The sequence below is a fragment of the Paramormyrops kingsleyae genome, chromosome 1 (genome assembly GCF_048594095.1).
Source record: "Paramormyrops kingsleyae isolate MSU_618 chromosome 1, PKINGS_0.4, whole genome shotgun sequence".
Taxonomy (NCBI): Eukaryota; Metazoa; Chordata; class Actinopteri; order Osteoglossiformes; family Mormyridae; genus Paramormyrops; species Paramormyrops kingsleyae.
In genome coordinates, this window is record NC_132797.1 from 4901986 (window position 1) to 4926432 (window position 24447).

General features: G+C 50.1%; 1 protein-coding gene across 4 annotated transcripts in view; it reads right to left on the reverse strand.

Moving 5' to 3' along the window:
- Window positions 1-24447, reverse strand: part of cfap54 (cilia and flagella associated 54) — a 29927-nt gene that overhangs the window by 4853 nt on the left and 627 nt on the right. Inside the window, exons 3-60 of one of the 4 annotated variants that reach the window (XM_072698682.1) lie at window positions 24290-24433; window positions 23701-23869; window positions 23267-23325; window positions 22216-22359; window positions 21395-21508; window positions 21198-21299; window positions 20743-20935; window positions 20480-20584; window positions 20220-20332; window positions 19198-19324; window positions 19038-19126; window positions 18805-18927; window positions 17408-17558; window positions 17210-17280; window positions 16922-17050; window positions 16651-16816; window positions 16502-16567; window positions 16299-16420; window positions 16005-16187; window positions 15765-15857; window positions 15500-15685; window positions 15112-15245; window positions 14867-15014; window positions 14559-14714; window positions 14351-14473; window positions 14116-14223; window positions 13700-13835; window positions 13483-13569; window positions 13103-13229; window positions 12635-12719; window positions 12095-12180; window positions 11804-12001; window positions 10859-11016; window positions 10494-10648; window positions 9484-9693; window positions 9116-9309; window positions 8884-9019; window positions 8285-8363; window positions 8014-8169; window positions 7749-7943; window positions 7493-7580; window positions 7240-7410; window positions 7085-7151; window positions 6513-6698; window positions 6301-6387; window positions 5607-5726; window positions 5460-5510; window positions 5231-5381; window positions 4204-4343; window positions 3931-4082; window positions 3740-3842; window positions 3399-3540; window positions 3148-3308; window positions 2717-2863; window positions 2445-2571; window positions 2206-2358; window positions 2021-2129; window positions 1320-1440 (exon numbers count right to left, since the gene is read on the reverse strand). In XM_072698682.1, coding sequence (XP_072554783.1) covers window positions 1320-1440; window positions 2021-2129; window positions 2206-2358; window positions 2445-2571; window positions 2717-2863; window positions 3148-3308; window positions 3399-3540; window positions 3740-3842; window positions 3931-4082; window positions 4204-4343; window positions 5231-5381; window positions 5460-5510; window positions 5607-5726; window positions 6301-6387; window positions 6513-6698; window positions 7085-7151; window positions 7240-7410; window positions 7493-7580; window positions 7749-7943; window positions 8014-8169; window positions 8285-8363; window positions 8884-9019; window positions 9116-9309; window positions 9484-9693; window positions 10494-10648; window positions 10859-11016; window positions 11804-12001; window positions 12095-12180; window positions 12635-12719; window positions 13103-13229; window positions 13483-13569; window positions 13700-13835; window positions 14116-14223; window positions 14351-14473; window positions 14559-14714; window positions 14867-15014; window positions 15112-15245; window positions 15500-15685; window positions 15765-15857; window positions 16005-16187; window positions 16299-16420; window positions 16502-16567; window positions 16651-16816; window positions 16922-17050; window positions 17210-17280; window positions 17408-17558; window positions 18805-18927; window positions 19038-19126; window positions 19198-19324; window positions 20220-20332; window positions 20480-20584; window positions 20743-20935; window positions 21198-21299; window positions 21395-21508; window positions 22216-22359; window positions 23267-23325; window positions 23701-23869; window positions 24290-24433 — 7596 coding nt within the window. Of the gene's footprint in view, window positions 1-1319; window positions 1441-2020; window positions 2130-2205; window positions 2359-2444; window positions 2572-2716; window positions 2888-3147; window positions 3309-3398; window positions 3541-3739; window positions 3843-3930; window positions 4083-4203; window positions 4344-5230; window positions 5382-5459; window positions 5511-5606; window positions 5727-6300; window positions 6388-6512; window positions 6699-7084; window positions 7152-7239; window positions 7411-7492; window positions 7581-7748; window positions 7944-8013; window positions 8170-8284; window positions 8364-8883; window positions 9020-9115; window positions 9310-9483; window positions 9694-10493; window positions 10649-10858; window positions 11017-11803; window positions 12002-12094; window positions 12181-12634; window positions 12720-13102; window positions 13230-13482; window positions 13570-13699; window positions 13847-14114; window positions 14224-14350; window positions 14474-14558; window positions 14715-14866; window positions 15015-15111; window positions 15246-15499; window positions 15686-15764; window positions 15858-16004; window positions 16188-16298; window positions 16421-16501; window positions 16568-16650; window positions 16817-16921; window positions 17051-17209; window positions 17281-17407; window positions 17559-18804; window positions 18928-19037; window positions 19127-19197; window positions 19325-20219; window positions 20333-20479; window positions 20585-20742; window positions 20936-21197; window positions 21300-21394; window positions 21509-22215; window positions 22360-23266; window positions 23326-23633; window positions 23870-24289; window positions 24434-24447 lie in introns of those variants that run through there. The other 3 variants (XM_072698655.1, XM_072698704.1, XM_072698716.1) reach the window with 3 other exon arrangements.

The following is a 24447-nucleotide window of genomic DNA, read 5'->3' on the forward strand; positions in this document are numbered from 1 at the left end:
ATTTTGGTTGTATTAGAGATGAGGCCGTCAATGACCTAAAGTTTGGCTTCCTCATCATATCTTATGGCATTGGGAGATAATACTCACTCAGTCCTCATGTACTCCAACAAAGAACTTTCATTAAATTTCTGCATCAAAGTCCACAGAGATGTTCTGGAAAAGGTATCCTGTGGACTGAGTGACTTTCAGCAAGGCAGTAAGCATCTAACTGCAGCACTGTCCTCCTGACAAACCTCAGGTGGTGACTGCACCTCCTTATAGAGCTTACTCCCTGCCTCCTGCCTGCCTTGCTGGATGGAGCTGCCCTAAGGGCCGCCGCATGCTGCATGCCTTGTGCATGCATGCATTTACGTATGTTGTCACTGCAATAGTGGTGCTGATGCTCATACATGCTCGTGTAGATTATGTCAATCTGGGGGATTAAAACCGGGGCCAGTGCAAGAAAACCATAGTGGTTAAAAAGTTTTAAAAAATCTATTTCTCACAAACACGTCTATGAGTCATTTAAACAGCAAATATAAAAATGTTTATGATTGACTAGGAAAGTGCATGCAGAGCTCATACAAAAGTAGGGTGGTAAATTTTAAACTAATTAATCTTGAAAAGGAACGATAATTAAACTTGCAAAGCTTGCAAGATATTTTTCCCTATAACAGAATATAAATGTTCTAGTGCAGGGGTCTCCAACTCCGGTCCTGGAGAGCTACTATCCAGTAGGTTTTCTGTCCCACTTGTCTTCTGATGAGCCACACCTGCTCCTGGTATTTACCTGAGAACAGGTGTGGCTCATCAGAAGCCAGGAAGGATAGAAAACCTACTGCATAGTAGCCCTCCAGGACCGGAGTTGGAGAACCCTGCTCTCAGTGAATTTTATCACCAAGGTTTCTAAATATTGGAACTACACTGGAAAATAACGAAAATACTTTATACCGCTATATAATGTTACAGTATGAAGCTATGCAAAAGCTTGATCTCAGCTCAGCTGTGATGTGAGAATTTCATGTTATGTTCATGTTAATATCGCATATCACCCAGCCCTACTTAGTATTTTTCACGTTACCTGTCTCTAGTCCATGAAGAGGGCATTCAGGTAAGAATTTAATTTGTCTTTGTACACTGTACTTTGTACATATAATTATGGTTTCGTAGCTCAGGCTGAATTTGGAAGCAGAAGAAACAAAGTCCCATTACATTTTGAAGACGTTGCACACAGAAGTACACAATTTTCAGAATATTTTTTCTCTTGTCTCTGAAAATATTTAATGTTATGAGTGTCGAGTATCAACAGGTCCATTCAACACAGGGACCCGCAGAGGTACCTCCTGCTGCTTCTCTCTGGCTGTAGGCGCAGTATCTGAGTCCGGTTCTTCCTGCGGAGGCGTGACCTGCCACTGCCACAGGTACAGCAAGGCCATCTCCAGGTAACACCGGCGCGTTAACCTGGGACACACAGGGCATAACTCTAATCCTGACAATGACGACCTTAACCCCTATCCAGCCCTGACCTTAACTGTAAGTAACCAAACAAAATACAGGACTTTCGGCATTTTTAGTCCCCACATCAAGATAACAGGTTATCACGTTATGTGGAAGTAATACATACATAATCCCCAGCCCACACGCGCACACACACACACACACACACACAGATACAGAACCTGTTTGGTGGCAGTGTGAGGGGTCCCCAATGATAAAACTTGCCGAGCATTTTGGGGGGAGGGGGTGACAAAAAAGTTAATGGAGAAGAGGGGGGCACGGGGGTTGGGAGAGCAATTACACGGTCTGAATTAAATTGTGTTTTGATCCAGATGCGGACCGGCGTCGGTCCTCCAGTTGAGTAGCCCTGATATAGTCAGTAGATTTACTTTACGTCAGTGACCATCACACAGAATACTTTAGTGGGGAGGCGGCGAGGGCAGGTTTATGTCATTTTTCTCCTACAGGAGGGCTGGGACCCACGTGCATCCCATGACGAGTCGAGTCCTGCTCCCCAGCACTTTACAGAGACACACTCGCTCACCGTAGGCTGTGGCCGCGAGCCTGTGTAATGGCGATGGCCTCTAGGAAGGTGTCCACTGCGCCCTGGGGCTGACGCTGGCCGAGCACAGCCAGCCGGGACTCTGCCAGCCCTGTAAACACACACACCCTCAGCGCCGCGTAGACAGCATAAGCCCGTCCTGTAAATCAGTCATCCCCAGGACCCACCCCTGCTGTAAAGGCTGTTGGCTTCCAGCTCTCTGTCCCTGCTTGCAGACACTCGGGAAAGAACCACTGCAGAGTCTAAAAGGTTCTGGGCTGACTCCCACTGGCTATGGTCGGCACTGGCTGAGTTTGCTACCTCCAGCAGCAGGCTTTGTCCTGGGGACCAGAGGAAACAGTTAAAGAGGCATCTCACTGACCCCCCTGCCTGCTGATACAGAGGTTGTTGTATGTAGTCATCTTACCCAGGCGCATGGTAGCCTTAGCCAGCAGGGGGAGCTGTGGCAGATAGATGTTTCTCATTCCCAGCTTGCTGGGCAGGAGAACTTGGCCCCCCTCTCTAAGAGAAATGGACTCTCCCAGGGCAGAGAGCTGAAGAAGGTGAGGGAAACAGGACAGATATACAGTATACTGCTGGGGGTGTCTTAATAGGAGGGGGAAATGGGACAGGAGGCAGGGGTGATAAAACAGAAGGAAGGGAAGGCAGGAGAGGATGGACGACAGGAGGGGTAAGGACCTGCTTCTGGAGCAGCTTCTGGACGAGCAGGTAGAGGGTACGGCTCCCCACGCCCCTAAGGTCACCGAGCTGCAGGGAGGCGCCGGCCAGCGTGAGCGAGGAGCGGAGAGACAGGCTGCTGCGTCCCGACAGGAGGCGGACTGCTTCCTAGGAGACACACACGCATGCATGCTTGTGGCCATGTGTGTGCGTGTGCCACAGATCATCATTAAATCTGTACTTCTCAGAGGGTCAACACTGCAATCTTTAACTCATAAAATTTAATTCAAAGCCAAGGAAAGGGTTGACCATATACTCCTTCATAAAAAGAATTTATTATGGGTGTAAATATTAAAGTTAGTTTTCCTGTGCAAATATGATCAGCAGGTGGCGCTGTTCATACAGGTCTGACTATGGCTGGGTATAACAGTTTCAGCGGCCATTCTGCTTACCTGCAGCAGCGACAGGCTGTCCTCCTTGGCTCTCCCTCTGTGCGTGTCCAACAGTGCCCCCTGGAGGAGAAGGACAGCTCTGCTGTCAGGGTCTCCCCAGGCCTTGGCTTCCTGAATCCCCTCTTCCAGGAGACGGGCTGCTTCCGCACTGCTGTCCACACCTGCGCACAGGGAGCATCACTGAGCACAGCTCTCGTGGCCCTTCCTCTGAACAGGCCGCACCGTTCCCCTCATCTGGTGTGGGCCGGCACCTGGGTGAATAGCAGCTCCGGGGATATGTGCAGCCAGGGCCCGGACAGCGGCCAGCCGACAGTGCTGCCACAGCACCCCCATTCTCTCACGGGCTTCCACAGCCTCGGGAACATCGTAAGGATCTGGCAGCCAGCGACTGTCCTGGGGACGAACACACGGCAGCCATCTTGCAATTGCATGCAGGATATACAGAGGAAGACATTTCCCTGCGTTAGATGTGCATCCCCATTCTCACACCTTATGGACATGCACACACAAATGTAGTGAACTCACAGACCCTGACACACCCGCTCTCATAACACTGAAGACCTCTGGGGTGACTCTGGGATGTGGAAAGTACCTGCTGGACAGAAGAGCGTGGTCTGTGAGTGGTCGCAGGGCTCTTTTCCTCCAGCAGGGGGGAGTCCTGGAGCAGGCGAAGTGCTGACACAGCCCAGTCTGCACTGCAGGAGGCACAGAGCTAAGTAAGCTGACAGGCTTGCTTCACAGCGCCACCTTGTGGCCGCTGGGAAGAGCGGTTTGATTCCACACCTGAGCGAAGCTCTGCCTTGCTGAAGGGAGAGGGCAGACAGCAGCAGCCTTGTCTCTATGGCCATCTCCAGCTCCTGCACATCTACCATTAGCATATCCTCGTTGGCTGGTAGGGAGGTCAGGATGCCTTTAGCCTCTCTCAGAAGCAAGGCCTGCAAAGTCACAGGACAAAGCCATGGATCTGGACATTCCTGTGTGATGCTCACCTCTGACATCCCTTTCATTGCATGAGCCAGGCCCCACGTGATACGATCATGATCAGGGATTTGTTACCTTGACGATTCCAGGGGTCAGTTTCTCGCCCTCTTGGTCCAGCTGGAGGCCATGAGGCTCCTTGGCAGAGGTGTCCTCCTGGCCACTGTTGTCCTGGTCACTGACCGGTGAAGTCCTGAGCCCACAGGTGCTGACGTCTCCTTCATAACAATAACAAACCCATTAATATCCGTAACCAACTGTCCACAACCTCTATGACTCACCTCCTCGTAACCTCTGCAGAAGCAACACAAACTACCCCATATATACTTCAGTAACTAACCCTGATCATCCACTAATTTTTTATCATTCTTCTCATGACTGGTTTAGGGAAATTTGGAAATGGCAATCAATTAAGAGGATTTTTGAATGTAATTTGGCTTTAAGTAGCAAAAAGGCTCAAATTATATCGCCATATGATCAAGGTTCAAGGATGTACTTTGAGGGAGCATGTAAAGCAAGCTACAGAGGTTCTCCAAACTAAATGAGTGCCTGCTGGGTTAGCATGTTAGCGTACCTTCTTCCAGGACCAGGTAAAGGAAGGCCAGCTCCTGCTGGGTTAGCATGTCAGCATACCTTCTCCCAGGACCAGGTAAAGGAAGGCCAGCTCCTGCTGGGTTAGCATGTTAGCATACCTCCTCCCAGGACCAGGTAAAGGAAGGCCAGCTCCTGCTGTGTTAGCCTGTTAGCGTACCTTCTTCCAGGACCAGGTGAAGGAAGGCCAGCTCTTGCTGGGTTAGCATGTTAGCGTACCTTCTTCCAGGACCAGGTGAAGGAAGGCCAGCTCCTGCTGGGTTAGCATGTTAGCATACCTTCTTCCAGGACCAGGTAAAGGAAAGCCAGCTCCTGCTGGGTTAGCATGTTAGCATACCTTCTTCCAGGACCAGGTAAAGGAAGGCCAGCTCCTGCTGGGTTAGCATGTTAGCATACCTTCTCCCAGGACCAGGTAAAGTAAGGCCAGCTCCTGCTGGGTTAGCATGTTAGCATACCTTCTCCCAGGACCAGGTAAAGGAAGGCCAGCTCCTGCTGGGTTAGCATGTTAGCATACCTTCTCCCAGGACCTCAGGCAGGCTGTGAATGGAGCTGCAGAGGGCAAGGATAAGCTGGGCCTTGGCCAGGCAGAGTCTCCTGGTCAGCTTGGGGCCAAACAGCAGGGAAATGTCTGAGCTCATGCCTCTGTTCACCAGCTCCTCCACAGCCTGGAGAGGATGACACCACGTGTAAACAAGCACAGACACACACGCAGTGAGGACACCTTGGAAATGCCACACACCCACCTGCAGGTTACATGGCTCCAGGAGGGGCTTGCTGTCATCAAAATTCATAACCTTAGAAAAAGAAAAAGTGTGTGTACCACTGTCTGCCAGTAGGGGACACTAGTGCATGCTGCAGTGGAACGGTAGATGGTGGAGCCCATGAGTTACCTCCTGTTTCTCCACTGCAATGAAACTGCCGTGAGGCTGTGGGATGTTCTCTCCCCGAACCAGGCCGACCAGCTCCTTCACGGCAGCACTGAACATGCTCAGCTCAGTCAGCACCTGGACCTGAGAGCCAAAACTCTACTGCTACAGGCTTTGCTCCACAAGCGATATCCAACCAAAGCAAACTCACTGCACCCTGCACTTCCATGATGCTCAGCAGCTACAGCTCGCGAGGGACCACGGATGATAAACGACAGGCGACAGACCCAGTTCCTGGTGGTTTGATAGCGATTCCAATCAATCAGCTCAGGGTTACCTGACTAATTCACAATGAAATTATTTATAAGTATTGATGCATTTCTCACAGTCGTGAAATATGGTTTTTCCTAAATATACGGAAAGATAGCTTGAAGATAAAAAAAAATATAATAATAATTTAAGTGATAAACGTAAAAACCTGTATGAACGCTGCTTTTTATGCAGTTATCTAATGCTTTTATCCAAAGCAACAGTACAAGGAAAGCTAACAATTTACATATGCTGCCTGGGATCTGAACCCACAACCTTTGCATTGCTAGCACAATACTGTTATATTGTTATATCTGTTGAGCTACAGGAGCTCAGCTTGCCTAGGGCTGTGTTTGCCTCCAGTGATGAGAAGCCAAGCCCTGCCTCCCTGTTTGCCAGTAGGACTCACCTTCAGTACTCGACCACTAACTGTGCGGCGCGAGTCCCGACACACCGATCCAACCAAGTGCAGGAAGAGACACAGTATGGGCAGAGCCTGCAACGGCACAACAGGCCATGACAAGGTCCGAATCAATACCCTTACAGTGCTGTGAATGATGCTGTCCCACCTCACAAAAGCCAAAGCGCTGAGTGACACCGATGACTGTAAGGGGTAACTACCGCAAGGAAGTGCCCACAGCCGTATAACCAGTGGCTGAGGAAGGCCAAGCTGGCCACAGCCGTGCTCAGGTGGGCCCGGCCTGGCTCGGAGAACAGCTCCAGGCCTGGTATCAGCTCCTGGCCCGGTACGTAGGTAGAGTACTGCCAGTCATGCTGGGGGTGAGGCAGTGAGGCTCCTAGCAGCCTCTAGGGGGAGACACACAAACGTAGATACAGATCACAAACCCTGTCAAATAATATTATCCCTGATTTCCACCATCCTACGCTGGCTATAACAGGTTAGCTATATAAGGGTTATTTAATGGTCAGGTTAGGGTTAATACATCGCTTACTCATATAACCTGTAACTCTGCTCCATAAGGCCAACGCATGACCTAAATATCTAGGTGTTTCAGCAGCTCTGAGGCAAATTTGATGACTAATGTTTTTTAGATATATTTATTCAACTATTTTTTATTTTTCTATACCCTTCTTGTGATATTTTCTATTTATTGCGATATCGTATTTGTAAATTATTATGGCATTGTTCGGTCTGAAAAAATGGCAATAATAATCTGATCTGAAGTGTGTACCTTGAAGAGCAGGACGGAGAGCAGACAGCAGTGTGTGCGCTGACTGAGGTCAGAGGTCATGAGATACCTGTGTGAGAATATGCGTTAAGGAAAGCGTAGAAAAGCAGAATGAGTGTGTGTATGAGTGCATGGGATTGGGTGGATAATGGACTCACTGAGAGATCTTAGCAGACAGTATCGCTCCCTGCAGGCAGCCCCAAACCCCAGCCTGACGCAGGACATCCTGGGGACTGACGCCGCTCCAGGAGACCCCGTCCCAAGAGCCCAGGACCCCTGAGGACTGCAGGGCCCCGTCCAAAGCTTTGCTCCAGCAAGCCAGCGCGGCACTTTGGGATAAATAATCACCCTCATGGTAAAATAAACAGAGGCCTAAAGCAGAGTATGTTCTATATCCATTTAATGTGCTACCGTTTGTTTCCTCTGAAGAACTGCAGATCGCCCAGGTCATGCAGGGCCAGGACGCTGAGGGAGTTCAGCCGATTGGCCTGGAGGTATTCTGTAGCCAAAAACAGGGGAATCTCAACAGCAGGGACTCTAACTTCCTCCAGCAGGCATAGTAGGAAAAATGTAGCTAAGACTGGTCTAAGCCTTCTGCAGATCAAGGATGTGGAAAGAGAAGCGCAGGGAGGTGCATTCTGGGACAGTGGAGGAATCTGCTTCTTACTGATGGAGCTGTTGTAGGAAGAGATGATGGTGTGGAGCTCAGCGGGGCCGAGGGGGCAGCTGCAGACAGAAGCCAGGGTACTGAAGTCCTCACTGGAGACGTCAGGAGGGCCCGCGGTCGCGGTGGCATCGGCAGCCGCTCTGAACTCCACCCTGCCTTGCGACTGACCTTTCCCGCAGAATGGAGCGTCCATGTCTGGGTCGGAAGACGGCATGCGTCAAACCAGGACCGTAGATGCGTGGCGTAAACGCCGGCCGGGACTCACCGGGCTGTGTGCCGGCCAGCGCCAGCAGCAGCAGTTCTCGACTGTGCCGGAAGCTTCTCAGCGCGTAGCTGGTGAGCCCCACCATCTCCCGGAAACAGCACAGGGAGTTTTCCACGTCCAGGGGCACGGAGACCAGCATGAGGGCCCGATGCAGCTCTACGGCACAGGCATCATTAGCGTGTAAGACTGGAGTTTACAGGCGGGCTACAGGCGGGACGCACGTTTGACAGCCAGGGTTCAGTCGGAGCAGCACCACGAGTCTCACCCGTACCTGAGGTGCTGGGCGTCGCCTTTGCCACGGCGGTCCCTCCCGATAGTAGCTGCTTCCATGTATAATTCCTGCAGGTGACCTGGAACATGGGTTCCACATGGAACTTTATTGCCAGTATGTACAAACATACCAGAATTATTTGTGGTCCAGTGCCAAAGATGATGAACAGGACACACAGGAGAAAGACCTCACAGAACAATATGTGTAAAGCTAAGAATACAACAGAAATTGCAAAACAACAGAAGACAAATTTACAAAAGACACGGTACAAGACGTCTTAAGGTAATAAATTAACATCAAATAACTGCAAAAGTAGCTGCAAGTGGAAAGGAAAACATTATTCGAGCATCAATGTGCACGTTTCATCGATGCAGCACAGAATGATAACTGCACTAGGGCAAAAACTGATAAACAGTCATACACAGTTGTAGTCCAAATTAAACCGATACTGCAAGTAGACCGTTGAAGGAAAATGTCCCGCTAGGGAGGGAAGAGAATTCGCCTGTAAGAGTGCTGTCCTCAGAACGGTCCCCTCTGGTTCCTGTGCATCGCTAGTCTCTGTCACACCATGAGGTCCTGTTCCTTCCTTGTAGACTGACCTTCTCGCCTGTGATCCTTTCTGTTCTTGTGAAGTGTGGCTGGGGAGCTGATGGCCCCCCGAACTGCTCCACCCTCTCCAACAGCTGCCACTGGGCGTGGACCAGCAGGGGCGTAACTATGTGGGTGTAACGCTCCCTATGGAAGACGCATGATCATCCATACACAGTGAGAGTCATGCTAAGCGATCGGCTGTGAGACACACACACACACAGACCCCTGGTCCATACCCACCGTGTCACACTGCTGAACAGGAGAGCCAGGTGGGCCAGGGTCTCCCACTTCCCCCGAAAGAAAAGGAGCTGCAGGGTGTGCAGAGTGAGCGTCTTCATCCAGTGGAAGTCCACCAGTGTGCCATCATCCACTGGGGAGGAAAAATGCAGGCTGGTCTCCATCTCATCCTCCTCCTCCTCAAAGGCCTTCCACAGCTGAAGATAGTAATGGGTACTTAGTGCCGTGATGGACGCCACAGAGCAGAGATCATGTACAAGGCAGCAGGATGGTGCCGATTAAGGACAGACTTTCTGGTTTAAGTCCTGGGATGAATCTCTGCTGTTGTACCTTTGTGCAAGGCACTCAGTTTACAATGGATTCAGGTGTACCTGCAGCTTGACCATCATGTCCAGGAGCAAATCGGTAGCCAGAACTAGTAAAGGGCTGAGAACACTGTACAGCTGGTCCAAGGACAGGGGGGCTGGCTGGTCCTGGGAGGGCCCCCGCTCCACCAACTGGGTGACGATGACAGCCTGGTCCCACAGCACCTGACAGGTCCACTGCAATGATGTCCAGAGCCCCCCGCGGTGGGCCAGCACCTGCAAATGCACACGCACACGGAGACGTAGACGGGATTTAACCAAAGGGAAAGTCCCTTCGTATTTGGATAGCAGAGACAGTGCGTGTACAGAGTGATAATGCGGCCAAAAACTTAGCAACACCTGAAAAAGAACAGAGGGGCACGTCCATTATTGACAGAAAATCATATCGTTCAGGTGCTCATGTTAAAGGGGCTGTATTGTGCTTTCCCAGTATCTCCCTTTCCAGTGGTGTAGGGTACAGCTTTATGTGCATGTAAACGGTCTGCAAAGTCTTAAGGCCCAAAGAGCATGTCAAAGGGAATAACTCTCACTACAAACACCTCTCTTTGCTAATCTGCCTCGTCGGAATTCCATCCATCCACTTCCATGACATGGTGAGATCATCTCGTAACACAATCCTTATTGGCCTCCTATCTACAAGGATTTGTCTGCACACTACAAGATGAGAACAGGCAAGCTGACTAGCTGACCAATCAGAGCACGCTGGGGTGTGACTTATAGCTCTAACAGCATTTTAGACAGAGTGAATAGAGATGTACAGTATGAGAAAAATTACATTGAAGCATATACATCTATTCTTGTAGACCCTAAAAATAATGTACAGTAAAAATGAGCATGATAAGGCCCCTTTAAATTTTATTTTCCCTCCAAAACATGTACTGGCATCAGACTTTTTCCAATCTGTTTTCCGTCTATTTTTAAGTTAAAGACATGAATTGGTTTGATGTAGAGATTGTGGAGCCTGACTCTACGCTCAATGCCATTCACAAAGGTGTGTGCGTGATTCTGACAGCTACCATGGCCCTCCTGAAGTGCATGGCAGCTTTCATCAGGGACTCTGGGGGCTCGGAGAGCCCGGACCGCTCGCCACCATCGTAAGTCATCTGGGAGGGCAGCGGGGGTGTGCCCACACCTGCGTGGTTTGGTTCTTCCTCTGATCCTCCCCTGGCACCTGAGTCAGGTTGGCAGGCAGATTAACAAGGTAATTACCTAATGTGTACACCGTCATTTTATCTGGAAAATATTCCACTTTTTGTAGTCAAAGCAAAGATCCAGATTCCTTCCCAGACATACCTAACAGTTCACAGGAATATGGGTTTTGTGACACAAACGAGGCGATCGCACGCATGGTGTGGGACACTAAGATGACAGAGGGCCGTACCGGCATTCGGCCTGGGCTTTCGGCGGGAAGCTTGTGGGACGGCCCTGAGGGGCAGTGGGGGGAATCTGAGAGGTTGGTGGCTTGGTGGTCTGTTCCTCCACTTCAGCAGGGTGCCCACATGTGCCAGAGAGAAGCTGATGGAGTCCAAGTGGCTGTACCTGTGTATGAGATTACAGGCCCCAGTCAGGGGCCCAGACATCCCACCCTGGGCACACTGATTTCAGGGGGGGGGGGGGGGGTGTGGGACAGCCAGGGGCTAGGTATTATCTTTGTTTGAGAATATACTCACCTAACCCCCAAATACTATATAAATGCTGCTTTTCAAAATGCTGTCAAAAACCCGTATAGCACGGTATAATGTCCTGTCGACTCGGGGGGGTGATAATGCCAATAAAATTTGCTGACTGGGGCTAGAGGGTGGGGCAGAGTTGTGGGGGTGGTGTTTGAACCTCCAGCCACAAATGCTTTCTCAAAAGTACTGAATTGTTTAGGTTTTAAAAATTAACTTCAACTTTGAATCACCTTCTGTTACTGTCTGACTGTACCAGTAAATCAATGGTGCAAAAGTCTCATATTAATGGGGAAATATCGCCCTCTATAGGTCCTAACATTTTCATGGGGTGTGTGTATCACCTCAGTTAGCAAGTTTGCTAGCTAGCTAACTACCTTATGGAAAATAAGAAACATGGACATAAAAAGTTTTTCAAGAGCAGTCAAACTCAGCCGCCATCCACAGAAGGGGGATCAGCAGCATCAGCCAGGACAGATGCTGCTTTGTGAACTGGCACCAGTAATGCTTAGGCTGGTAGCTGGACAGATCGCTGGGACATTGTTCATCATCCGCGGGTGTTGGGGAGCTGCTGTCGACTGGTGGAACATGACCAGAGCCGGTAGTGGCACCAGACTCTGAGCTGCGGGCTGGCTGCGCAGGCCATGCCTGAATACCTGTGCCAGGGACGGGGCCCGCACCCCCGCTCCAAGCTTCGCCGCAGCAGGGTGATGTGTGCCAGTGCCAGGCTCAGGTTGAGCTGGCAGCGCCAAGGCCCCCGCTCCAAGCACAGCTGGCGCAGGTGCCTCCGCCGGCGGTTTTGCTGCAGGAGGACGGCCGCGTGCTTCAGCTGAGCCTTCACTTCCTGGGACTCCCTGAGGCAGAGTCACGGCAGGGAGTCACAGCCTCCGCATGTATGAAGAGAATGGGTCGGCACGGTACAGGGGCCACACAAGGCTGGGCCTCACCTGCCCGTGATCTGGGTCCAAGGTATGGACACCTGCTTCTTCTCCGTCCTCTTACGGTCAGTCCTCAAAACGGCAGTCTTTGGTTTCTTAACATAACAATCAGCAAACAACTCTTAAATCAATGAAAATCCTACAATAAAACAAAAGTCATCTATCCCTTTATATGGGACTGATAGTATATTTTCAACTAATAATAATAATAATAATAATAATTGATACTTTATTGACCCTGTGGGGAAATTCTCTTTACACCTCTCCCCACTTGCTCTCTGTAGGTGAGAACAAGCTGGCTGTGAAGGATAGCCTTGTTGGGGCGCCCAGGGAGCTGGGGGTTAAGGGCCCTGGTCAAGGACCTGCAGCCGTGCCAAGGATGGGCTTGAACTAGCGACCTTCTGATCACAGGCACAGAGGCTTAGCCCCAAAGTTGAACACTACATTTTTGTGAGGTTTTCAATCTGATCTGAAATCAATTTCATGTAACATTTTGAATTTTAGTAAACGTAATCAGCCACGGAGTACACAGCCAATCCTGGCCGTCACCTTGCTGTACGGGATCAGGGAGGATGTGTATTTATTCATCTCTGCTTTGCTGATCTTCTTCTTCCCGGTGAGAACCTCATCCTGCCTGCGGACACGTGAGAAAGAGCAGACCACGTCCCGGGAGAATGAGACAATACTGGCATGGTGGAGACGGACTTCCTGGCACCTGCGCGCGCGCGCACACACACACACACACACACACACACAAACCTGTAATCATATCTTTGTCAGGACCTTCCATTCATTCCATTCAAAACCTTAATCCCAGCAATGAGAACCTTACCCCCTACCCAGCCCTACCCTTAACCATAAATAACCAAAGAAATACTTTTTTGACTGCAGTCACAATTTTTTATAAAACTGAATTTCCCCTTGTGTGGAACGAAAAATTGGTCCCCACAAGGTCAAAGTAAGAGTCCCCACAATGTAACGTATACCTGGACGACTGCGACACACACGCACACACACCTGCTAAGCCACAACAAAAGCTCCTTCCCCCACTGCAGCACAAGCTCCAGCTGATCCTCCCGCACCCCCCTCTGCAGCAGGTGCACTGCGAGCTCCAGGAAGTCAGGCTTCTGCTGAAACTTCATCACTGTGCATGGCACACAATGCACATGTTACTAAAGACAGACACATGCATGTGCGCGTGCATGGAGAGGCCTTTACACCATATACCTATGGTATACAGTGATGTGTATGGTATACAGTGATGTGTATGGTATACAGTGATGTGTATGGTATATAATGATGTATATGGTATATAATAATGTGCATGGTGTACTGAGTCCCTAAAGGCTCACTGGATCACAGGCAGCATTGTGAGTGTTTGGCTGAGTGCCCTATACCCTCTCTGCAGGCAGATTCTAGGGAGCTGCTGTTGATCACTGAATACACCTGGGCTGGTTCCTCCAGTCCAGTCAGGTTTTGGTTCTCTGGAGGCACATATCACACAGAGGTCAGGGTTTCACTTCGTCAACACATCTGCTGACTTATTACCCAGCTGAAGTCAGACTTCAACCATTCACAGTCAGCAGGGTGCACCCATGAGAAGAAAGCGCTCACCGCTACTGGAGGAAGGGAGGTCACATGGCCCGGAGTCGGCCACCCCCCCGCTCGTCGCTGTGCAGGCTTCCAGAGCCCGGAGCTGCTTGCTGGGCTCCTCGTCAGTCGGGCCGCTGCCTGCATCCCTCTGGGGGGTCTCCGAGGGACCCGACAGTACAAACAGCACATTTAAAGGGCTCCGCAGCACCAACGCACATACTGTACCAAATTAACCAGATTATATCTAACAGCCGATTTAGAGCTGGTTAATTGTTACTGCACTGGATAGTGACTTCATGCTGACTTGCGTGTTAATGTAGTACGTTTTATATGTTTTTTTAATTCCATTCTTAGAAGACTCCATAATTTATTAACTTAAAAACACAGTTAAAAATATATTCAGTTTTTTTTTTGTAGCAAAACACTGAGCGACATACTAGCTCAGGTCCACCAGAAACCCCTGCATGTGCAGCCTCTTGCAGAAGTGTCCTGCCCAGCTCGACCACAGCCGAGGCCGTGCGGTACTGCTGCGAGAGACGCAGCACCTGTGCACACAAACACGCACATGGTCACGTGGCCATGAACAGTTACGCGAGTGTGCCGATGCACTCAAGCATAAAACTTGGGATTAAACCAGAGTGCGGTTAGATACTTATGGACGTGCATGGCCACCTTGGTCACGTAGTAGGTCATGCAGGCCACCATGTGCAAGAGTGAATCCGCGGTGGCGGCAGAGTGCCTTTGCTGAAGCTCTCCTGGGATCTCCTGCAGCACCACTAAGCACTTTATCAGCACCTGTTAGAGGCAAGATGATGAATCTTCAAACCAGCAGAAGCTTTCCACAGACACACCTCTGTCATTTCACGCCAGTGTAACTTACCTGTACAGCAGCCTGAGACTGGATTCTGTGGTATATGAATGGGGTTAGTAGCCCGTAGCATCCCACCACTGCCTGAAGGGCGGCTCCACTGTCTTCCAGCCAAAGGGCCAGGTCTATTGCCACCAGAAAACGTTCACACTCAGCTAGCCTCGCCTCCTGATTGGTTAAAAACAGTTCCCATCAGTCTCTGCTGTTGTTTGTTTTAATGATAATATTCCTTTCTGTGGCAGCTATTTTATCACAAGAGTGCAGAGAGCCTCTTACTGTGGTGATAAGCAGACCACAAAGCTGCTTGACCGGTTTCCTACCTGTCCCCAAATCAAGGGTCCACCATCACTCAGCATGTCACAGTACAGCGCCCTCTCCTGGACATGGATATCTGTCTGCATGAAGATGGAGGTGAGGAAGAGGCGGAGGAGAACAGGGGAGGCATTCTCCAGTGCGCCCAAACACAGCCTGAGAAGGAGAGAGACAGGGAAAACAGGCCTATAGGTGTGAATCAAAAAGTAAAAGGCAGCATGTATCGAGGCAACAAGACTGTTGTCTTTCTTACCGTGTCTGGGCAAGCCGGTCTGCGGAGCTGCCAGACTCCGGTTCGGGTGGAGGAAGAGGAGTGTGGGTAAAGTGCTCCCACAACGCTCTAGATGCCCGCTTAGCAAGGGCATTGATCCCAGTCTGGTAAGCTACCTGGTAATACCATATGAGCGCTTATCACCCAGAAACATAATTGCAATTGTTATCCAAAGTGATGTACAATTGAAATCAGGGTGTCAGCCAGTCCCTGGAGCTATTGGGGTTTAAGGGCCTTGCTCAAGGGCGCAACAGTGACATCACTCTGCTGACTCTGGGATTTGAACTGGCGACCTTCTGATCACCCCGCAGACAAACACAAAACAAGATGTGTCATGAGCTCAGAGAGGGAGAGCAAGCAGCGTGTGTACCTGTGCCAGGTGTGCCCATGTGCTCAGTGTGGGCAGGGGCAGAGAGGCCAGGAGTGGGTGGGTGGTCTCCCCGATGGCGCCCCCTACCAGTTGGCCCTGGGCATCACATGCAGCCACAGCAAAGACATACCTGCGATTGGGCTGCAGCCCCTGCACTTGCAGCAGGCACTCTCTCAGAGCGGGCACCTGCCAGGAGGAACGAGAGTGGGCACAGTACAGAGGCTGGGGGCACACGACAGGCGCAGAGTGGAAGAAGAGTTCTGACCTCTTCTCCGGTGCCTGGAAGCTGGGAGTCACCGAGACGCACTTTCAGATTGATGCCCGTGGCCTCCCGTCCGTAGAGGCGATACCAGCACACCTCGGGCAGAGATCAGGCAAAGGAAAATTCCGGAATGATGTATGGCAAAATATCTTGAACACAAATATGCCTGAGTGTTTGTTGCTGTGTGAGAGCGACTGTGTAACAGTGATTGGCTGGCAGTACGTTTGTGCTGTAAGTGAGTACCTGTGTGCCAAGGGCATAGGGAGCAGGAGTGAATATCATGGACTGCTGCGTTCGAAAGAGCAGGATCGGGGGAGGAGGGGCCTTAACCTTCCCGCCGGCCGCCTTGCTTGGCTCTGGCGCGGCCTGCATCCTGATCAGCCTGTTTTCCTCCACCTCCGCTTTCTCAATGAGGGTCATGGCTTCCTGCAGCACGTGAAATAAGGTGAATAGGACCGTGACACTGGAAGGAAAGTAGAAGCTTGGTCACTGCAGGAGAGGCAGCTTGGGCATTATGGGATTGGACCCCATGCTGACCTGCAGCAGCTCCTTGGGATTGGATCTGCCTGTGTCGTTCCTGTGAGACAGCAAGGCCTTCTGCATGAAGAAGATGGCCTTGGAGATCCTGTTCCTCCCAATTCTCTCCAAGCGCTCACACTCTAAAACAATGTACACGCATGATAAATACAGAACAGAGTCTTTGAAGTATAGGTGCTGAAACCCTTAGGCGGTGACACTACCTGATTCCCCAGGACTGGCCAAGTTCTCAGAGGATGACGTCTTGCCGTTAGTAGGCTGCATCTCATCTACGTTGGGCAAAGAGATAAAGTAGCAAGGTGATGCCCAGCCCTGTCCTTGTGCACACTGGGACTCTGGAGGATTCACTGACTTGGATAAGTGTTGAGGAGCTTGAGAGCTAATCTGTGCTGGACAGCCAGCAGCTCCAAGTGGAGGTCCATGTGGATGGAGGTTATGTTGGAGCAGTCAGAGGAGCTCCTCTTCCCACTGCTCCCCGGCTCCTCCCCTCCAGCTGACGGGAGGGTATGGCAGGCACACTGCAAATGGATAAATGGTTCTACAGTCCTGATAAGAAGCATTAGCGTTGCCTGGTGTTTTCAGACCACTTAGGAGAAACCCTGGAATGTGCAGAGTGACAGAACCTGCAGCTGGCGCACGTCGGACACGGCTGTCCCGTCACGTGGAAGAAATCGGGCCCGAGCCCAGGACACGCTCTCCACGGCACGCTCGACAACTTCCAATGCTGTCCTCAGCTGCTCTGCCGCGTCATTCTGCAGGGACACGATGCACATGCCATCAGTCGACACACAAACCAAATCTCATGTTGAATGAATCCCTGACAGCTATGCACAGCAACATGGTAACAGAAGCATGTCATGAACGCCGCACGGGTCATGCACAGCTCGGGTGTAACCACTTCTCTGAAGTACCTTGGGGACAGGAACCATATCATTTTGCAAGTCCACGGACCTCGTCTCCCGGCTGCTGTCCTTTGGTACGGCTGAAGGACAGGGACATGCGATGAGACGACATGGTCAGTGGAGAGGATCGGACGTGACATAAGACAAGGCCGCCCGTACTCTAGGCTGCGTTTCACCATAATGCCCCTAGGGGGCTCTGCACCATACCCAGCTTCCTTCCAGGCTGATGTACAGAGCTTAACCTGGACTCCAGCGCCGCTGTGAACCTCAGTGCCATCTCACCCACAGCCACCGGGTCCGAGCGGGCCAGCTGGCAGGAGTGGGACACCTCGCAGAGAATGTACAGAACCCGAACCCACTTCAAAACACACACAGAAGCAACACAGCTATAAGCATAAAGCACCGTGCAAGCATTTAGTACATGACCTACAGAATGTACACCTTACTATATCATACACACCAACAACAGCGGCATGTCCGGACTCTACAGCGCGTCCCTGCGTCAGCAAGGGAGGAGCTTGCGTTACACTTCGATAATTAACCAATCACATTCTTCATTGTATGACATCATCACATTGGTCCTTTTTTCCTCATTTTCAAATTCAAGGCTTCCAGCCATCGAGGGCAGTGGCCAGTGTGTGGCTCAGCGGGAGGAAAAAATGGACCAATGTGGTTACTGTATGTCATACAATGAAGAATGTGATTGGTTAATTAACGAAGTGTAACGCAAGCTCCTCCCTTGCTGTCCCAGGGACGCGCTGAACTTGGGAGAATCAGGATGTCCGACAACAGAGAAGGCAAAGCTATAGAGTATACATTAGTGCAATATAAGACATCAGTTGATAGAAACTCCCTGTCCGCCGGCCCTCCATTAAAGGAAGGGAACTAAAGGGAAATGGGATGGTTTTGGCACACCAACCCCGTTAAAAAGGATGTTGGGGAAAAAATAGTCCAATTAGCAGGAATAGGTGCAGAAGGTTGTAAGGTTTATTAACAAAAATAATAATGAAACAATAGCCCAAAAAAACAGTCTCCCGGGAAAACCATCTACACTAAAGAAAACCAAACACAGGTTTAAAATCACAGCCTCACAGCAAGCTGCCCCCCCCTCTTTCCTTTCTCTCTCCTGGCCTTCACCTTTACCACCTCACCTAACTGGAACCTACCACCTGTTCAGGTAAGCATGGGGTGAGCTGTGCAAAGATAAAACACAAAATTAACTCATACCAAACCAAACAAGCCATGGCAGCTATGTTTGACCTCCCACCATGCCTCTGCATTTGGCTGCAGTCTCATAAGGGCTACATAATTACTAACTGGTAATCTTTGATATTCTTCCCCCCCCTAGTATAACTCAAGTAAGCAGCACCCAAACCTGTCCTCACTCTCCCTAATGAGCAGCTGACTTCCCTGCCTTCCCAGCAGCAGCACAACCAACCACCACATACACAGCAAACTCCCCTAGATAAAGAAAATACAAAACAATTATATTTCATAAACAAACCATATAAATAAGGGAATTGAATCCAGTGAAAAGGAAAAAAAAGTACCCTTTTCACACTCCCACTTGGCCACTCACAGGCACATGATCGTGTCCTACACACCTTGCCCTGGTTCTGCAGCCGGCTAAGACAGTGTCCACTCTGGCCTCTGCGTAACCAGGCCTTGCATTTGGCCCACAGCAGCTGCAGGACGTCCACCGCCAGGTCTCTGTCGGGCTGGATGTCCTGAATATAAACACAGTCCAAGGAACACATGTGCATACCGTGTGCTGGAGCTGAGAGGAACCCTCTGATGGCTGAGGAGGAGGCAGAGAACCTCCGGGCGGGATGCCAACCTGAGCCGAAGCACAGACACAGCTGTGGAGGGTTTCCACCACAGCCAGGAGGTCTTCAGACACTACGGCTCCCAGGGACCAGTCCTGGCCTGCAGGGAGGTGAGTGTCGTACTCAAAGCACTTCACTGGCTGACTGATAAGCTCTGACCGGGGAACTGACCAGGCCCCCTATCCACATGGCCATCTCTGCCCAGGTTTCTGCTCTTCTGTGTGCTAATGAGAGGATCCACAGCCACCAGCAGCACCAGCTCCAGCTCCGCCCTCCTGAAGCAAGGCTTCTGCAAACCCTGCCACAGAGAAGAGTCCACAAGATGAGGCATCAGAAATGGGGGGGGACAGGGGGAATGCATCCCCCACAATATTGGCAGATCCCCCCCCCCCACCCCTTCTGCTATTTAACACATTTCTACCCTGAAACAGATTAAACAGTTAAGGCGAATGAAAGGGCCAGTTCACTGTGTATCACTACACTGCAGATAGGGCCGAAGTGCTCACACTCCTATCATCTGTGTAGTGGTACGATTGGTGTCTGGAGTTCAGCAGAAGAAAATAGTTCCTACGTGAAACTGCGCACTACAAAGTCTGTGAATTATCTTGAGTGACCAGGTCAGGGTTTCTGGTTACAGACGTTGCTGTTTTTCAGTTTTTTTCGGGCGCTTTAATCGCCACAAAATGAATGCCGTTCAGTCCCATTATATTCAAGACCGACATTTCTACGGCTGATATCTCCAGAACTAGGCAACTCCCAGCAGAACAACCTAGATGAATACAGTAGATACCATTAAAGCCCCTCTAAAACATATAATAAACACATTTTTCAGTTTTGGGGTCAACAATTTTGTTTTTCTAGTGAAGTTGTGTTTAATTGTGAAACAGCACCCTAAACAGTGCTAGTCATATTTTAAAAGATTAAATATTTATTAGGCCTATTTTAAAATCTTTCGTACATCGCATCCTTTTGATGGTGTGTCTATCGCATGTCCCCCCAATGTCAAACTCCTTCTAACGCCACTGTCCACAAGCAGCAATGGAATGCAGGACATTAGCCATTATCTAAGATAGAGCCACCATTGACAGCTTGAAGATAGTGCTTCTCAACAAGAGGCTCAACACAACACTGCAGTGCTAGGAAGTTCAGCGTGATTTTCGAAGGCGTGTGAAAGTGACTGACACCTGACCTACCTGCAGCACTGGGATGAGCAGGGCTGCCAGAGAGCGGAATGCTGCCCACTGCTCGTACCGAAACAGCAGCTTCACAAACTCGACCGCAGCGTCCACTGAAACCCAGTTCTTGCCTGAACAACAGAAACACCATCACTGCGCTGGGCAATGCAGACAGCTGCTTCAGAACCCGGTCCCTGACGACTCCCTGATTACTTGCCTCAGATGCAATAAACCCAAGAACTGGTCCACAAGTGGACCTTTTGGGTTTGGAAACTCACCTGCCTTTGCCATCTCAAAGAGACTGGAAGAGAGGTGGATGCCACACAGAGCAGCAGGTATACTGGTGCTGTCATTAGAGACTCGCTCATTTGAGCCCCCAATGCCTGCAAGCACACATAACGGGTGACCTCATGACTGTCAGGTGCCAACTGAGCACCTGACAGAGCACAAAGAAGCAGAGCCAAGCAGAGCCAAGCTTGAGCGCGATTGGCTGAAAAGTGTCGAGCATGCGTCTGCATGTGAGCCCAAGCTGGACATGTACCGCCGAGGATGCTGGCCCCCGCAGACAGCAGTTCCAGAACCACCTCCTGATCGTCGGGATCCTGGGGGGGGCCCGTCTGCAGAGGCCGACGGGAGGTGTCCCGTAGGGCCTCGATCACAGCCAGGAGCTGAGCAGCGTGGCAGTCAAACAGGTCCATCAGCAAGCGCTCGGTGGACGTGCGGGGCCAGGATGTCTTTGGGGAGGGGGGCGGGGTGGGGAGGGTGGACATCAGCAAGAGACAACAGCTCAGGATACATTTAAGTTATTTGATTATACAATTATAATGTTTGTTACAGTTGTGTTATCCTGTTCATTGAAAGCATTATTAAAGCAATGCTTTAAGTCAGTGTCTCCCAACCCAGTTCTCAGGGACCCGTGGACAGTCCATGTTTTTGCTCCCTGCGGGTCCCCGCTTTAGGAAACACTGCTTTATGACGTGGCTGACTGATGCTTACAATCTGGATGTCCTTCAGCACGTTCCTCTGCTTGGGCCTGAAGACGCCCTTAGGGTTATTCTGAGGCTTGAACACCATCCTTTTAAACAGCATGACTGCCAGCTACACACCAAACACAAGAACAAGCATCCGCGACCGTCAGTAAGAGGAGGGCTTCAGCGTTCCATTTCCCTCCTCTCCAGAAACCCCGTTCCCACCTTGATGGTCGCTTCTTGGATGACATGACAGCTTTCACCGGATGCCGATGCATGGAGCATCTCCTCCATCTTGGCCACTTCGCTGACCTTGTCCAGAGCTCGGCGTGCAAAGTCCTGCCAAGCAAAGCGGCACCAAGGAGCAGAGTGGACATACTGGTCTCAGCTTCATTAAAGAATAACCTCACAAAACCAATAAAAAGCTCCTCACTTTGTAATGGTTCAACTTGAGATATTTTGACTTTACGATGTGATAACTTCTCATATAGTGTTTATCAATATATCATACTGTGCTTTTTTCTGTGTTTAGCCAAATATTTATATATTCAGTCACAGTAGTTATTTACTTAATTTATCATATCATATTTATATTCGACTTACAATATTTTCAACTTACAATAGATTCACCGTAACGTAACTCTATTGTACGTCGAGGAACATCTGCAATTTTTTTCAATTAACAATTGCTATACTGATACTTTTATCCAAAGCCAAAGACCTTCATGGATACTTTCCAGGAGAAATTAATAATAACCTTGACCCAAGTGCTATGATATCACAGCACCCCCCCTGAGACTTGAGCTAGCGACCTTCAGATTTCGGTGTCCATGGTCTTTCCCACAACATTTACAATTTATTTATTTATCAGATGATTTTATGCAAAGCAACATACAACTGACAACATATTTGGGAAAACGGGACTTGAATCAGCATCCGTCTGATTACTAGAACAGGATCCTAATCCATTAAGCCACATACTGCCCACATGCGACCTGCAGACCTGTGCCTGCAGGCAGCCCCCAGTGTCCCACCCCCAGCCTGACCTCTGCCAGTGAGCCGGCCTGGAGATCACAGTAGCACTGGCACACTGCACAGTACAGTGTTGCTCTCCAAGGCAGGAAGCGGGCTTTCAAGAGGGGAATGGAATTCTCTAGGCAGATGCAGGCCCAGAGAAGGAATTCCAGAGCCTGGAAGGGGAGCAGAGGGCATGTTAGCCATACGGGAGTCCCACAGCGGGCCACTACACACAGCAGGCCACTACACCACAGTGGGCCACTACACCACAGCGGGCCACTACACACAGTGGGCCACTACACCACAGCGGGCCACTACACCACAGCGGGCCACTACACACAGTGGGCCACTACACCACAGCGGGCCACTACACACAGCAGGCCACTACACCACAGTGGGCCACTACACACAGTGGGCCACTACACCAAGCTATAGCCTCATGCAATAAAGTCTCTAAATTTAGGTGAGAACTATGTGCCCTCTCTGTGACAGCTGGGGGCCATCTATCTCAGGAAGAGAAGCCAGGTACCTGTCATCGTTTCTATTATTTTTTTGCACCTGTTCCTCATGCCAGGGGTCCCTATATATCACAGTTTGTGGATTCTGCTGTTATGACAGTAACTGCGGATCAGAGGCCCCTTTCACGCTAAAGCAACTCCAAGGCGAGGTGTCTGTGTGCAGTGTTAGTCTGCCTTTTTCCCTCCTTCCGTGTGCAGTGTTAGTCTGCCTTTTTCCCTTCTTCCGTGTGCAGTGTCAGTCTGCCTTTTTCCCTTCTTCCGTGTGCAGTGTCAGTCTGCCTTTTTCCCTTCTTCCGTGTGCAGTGTCAGTCTGCCTTTTTCCCTTCTTCCGTGTGCAGTGTCAGTCTGCCTTTTTCCCTTCTTCCGTGTGCAGTGTTAGTCTGCCTTTTTCCCTTCTTCCGTGTGCAGTGTCAGTCTGCCTTTTTCCCTTCTTCCGTGTGCAGTGTTAGTCTGCCTTTTTCCCTTCTTCCGTGTGCAGTGTCAGTCTGCCTTTTTCCCTCCTTCCGTGTGCAGTGTTAGTCTGCCTTTTTCCCTTGTTATTATTTTAGTGACAGGTTTTTACCTGTTCTGTGTGACTCATGGACATCAGGTTCCTGCAGATGTTGTAAATATGCAATGATCCTACAAACAGAGAATATGCAAACATAACACACAGTCCAGAGGTCTCAAAGTACCTGCCTGCAAGACAATTATATTCAGCGACACGTTTTTAATTCATTATTCAGTGTGATCCGCGGATTAATCGTTTTCCACAGAAAACAAAAATGACGTAGCGTCTTCTCACTACTTAGTGCTGGCGCCGCAAATTAAATTTGAAAATAATAAGAAGTATTTGGAGATGTATTCTTCTCATATTCTCTGCTATATTTACAAATGATCCGCATGCTGCTCCCAAATACTCAGATTACTGCTTCAGGGACTCAACACACCTTCTTGTGTCAGTATGCTCTCGGCTATACAAGCTGTGCTGTAAGAGGTCTCGGTGCGTGGGTGTACCGTTGTAGAGCAGCCAGCAAAGGCTGTCATGAGGCAGCACAGCCTCCATGAACGTCTGCAGGAAAGTCAGGATGTGCCGCAGCTTCAGAGGCTCGCCCGGGCCACACCATCCCTCCTGCTCCCTCTCCAGTTGGAAGGCACACGAGCAATGACCCTGCAGGGCACGGAACTGGCAGCGCCAAGCGGACACATGCAGATATGACTGATGCACAAGCCAGCCCCAGCTGAAAACTCCAGAGAGCCCCCACCCCCTGTTAGTTAATTATGCCTTCCACCTTAAAAAAATCATAGAATCACCCGACTGGCACATGCAGGCATAATATTGATATTTTTTCTATCTTTGGTTGGACTTAGTTAAGCAGTTACTATTATGTAATTATTTTTATTGCCACACAGGCAAGAAAAGGCAGAAACAACTGAAAAAAACACATATGCATTCAGACACACCTTAATTGCCATAGAACTGACAAACATACACACATACTAATAGGAAACTACCAACATTATAGCAAGTGGCTGCGATAGAGGGTTGAATGCATTAGACAAGTATGACGTAGGTATCAGTGTACAGCAAGGTGCTGTTCTTTACCACGAGCCCTGCCTTCTCGGTCTCAAAGCCTTCTGGGAAGAAAGTGCTCACGAACTGGTCCACATCTCTGATGTCCTCCATGCTAAAAGCGCAGCACTCGTGTAGGAAACGGCCATAGCCCTGCCAAAGCGCCAGTCTGTACAGCTGAGGAAAAGGGT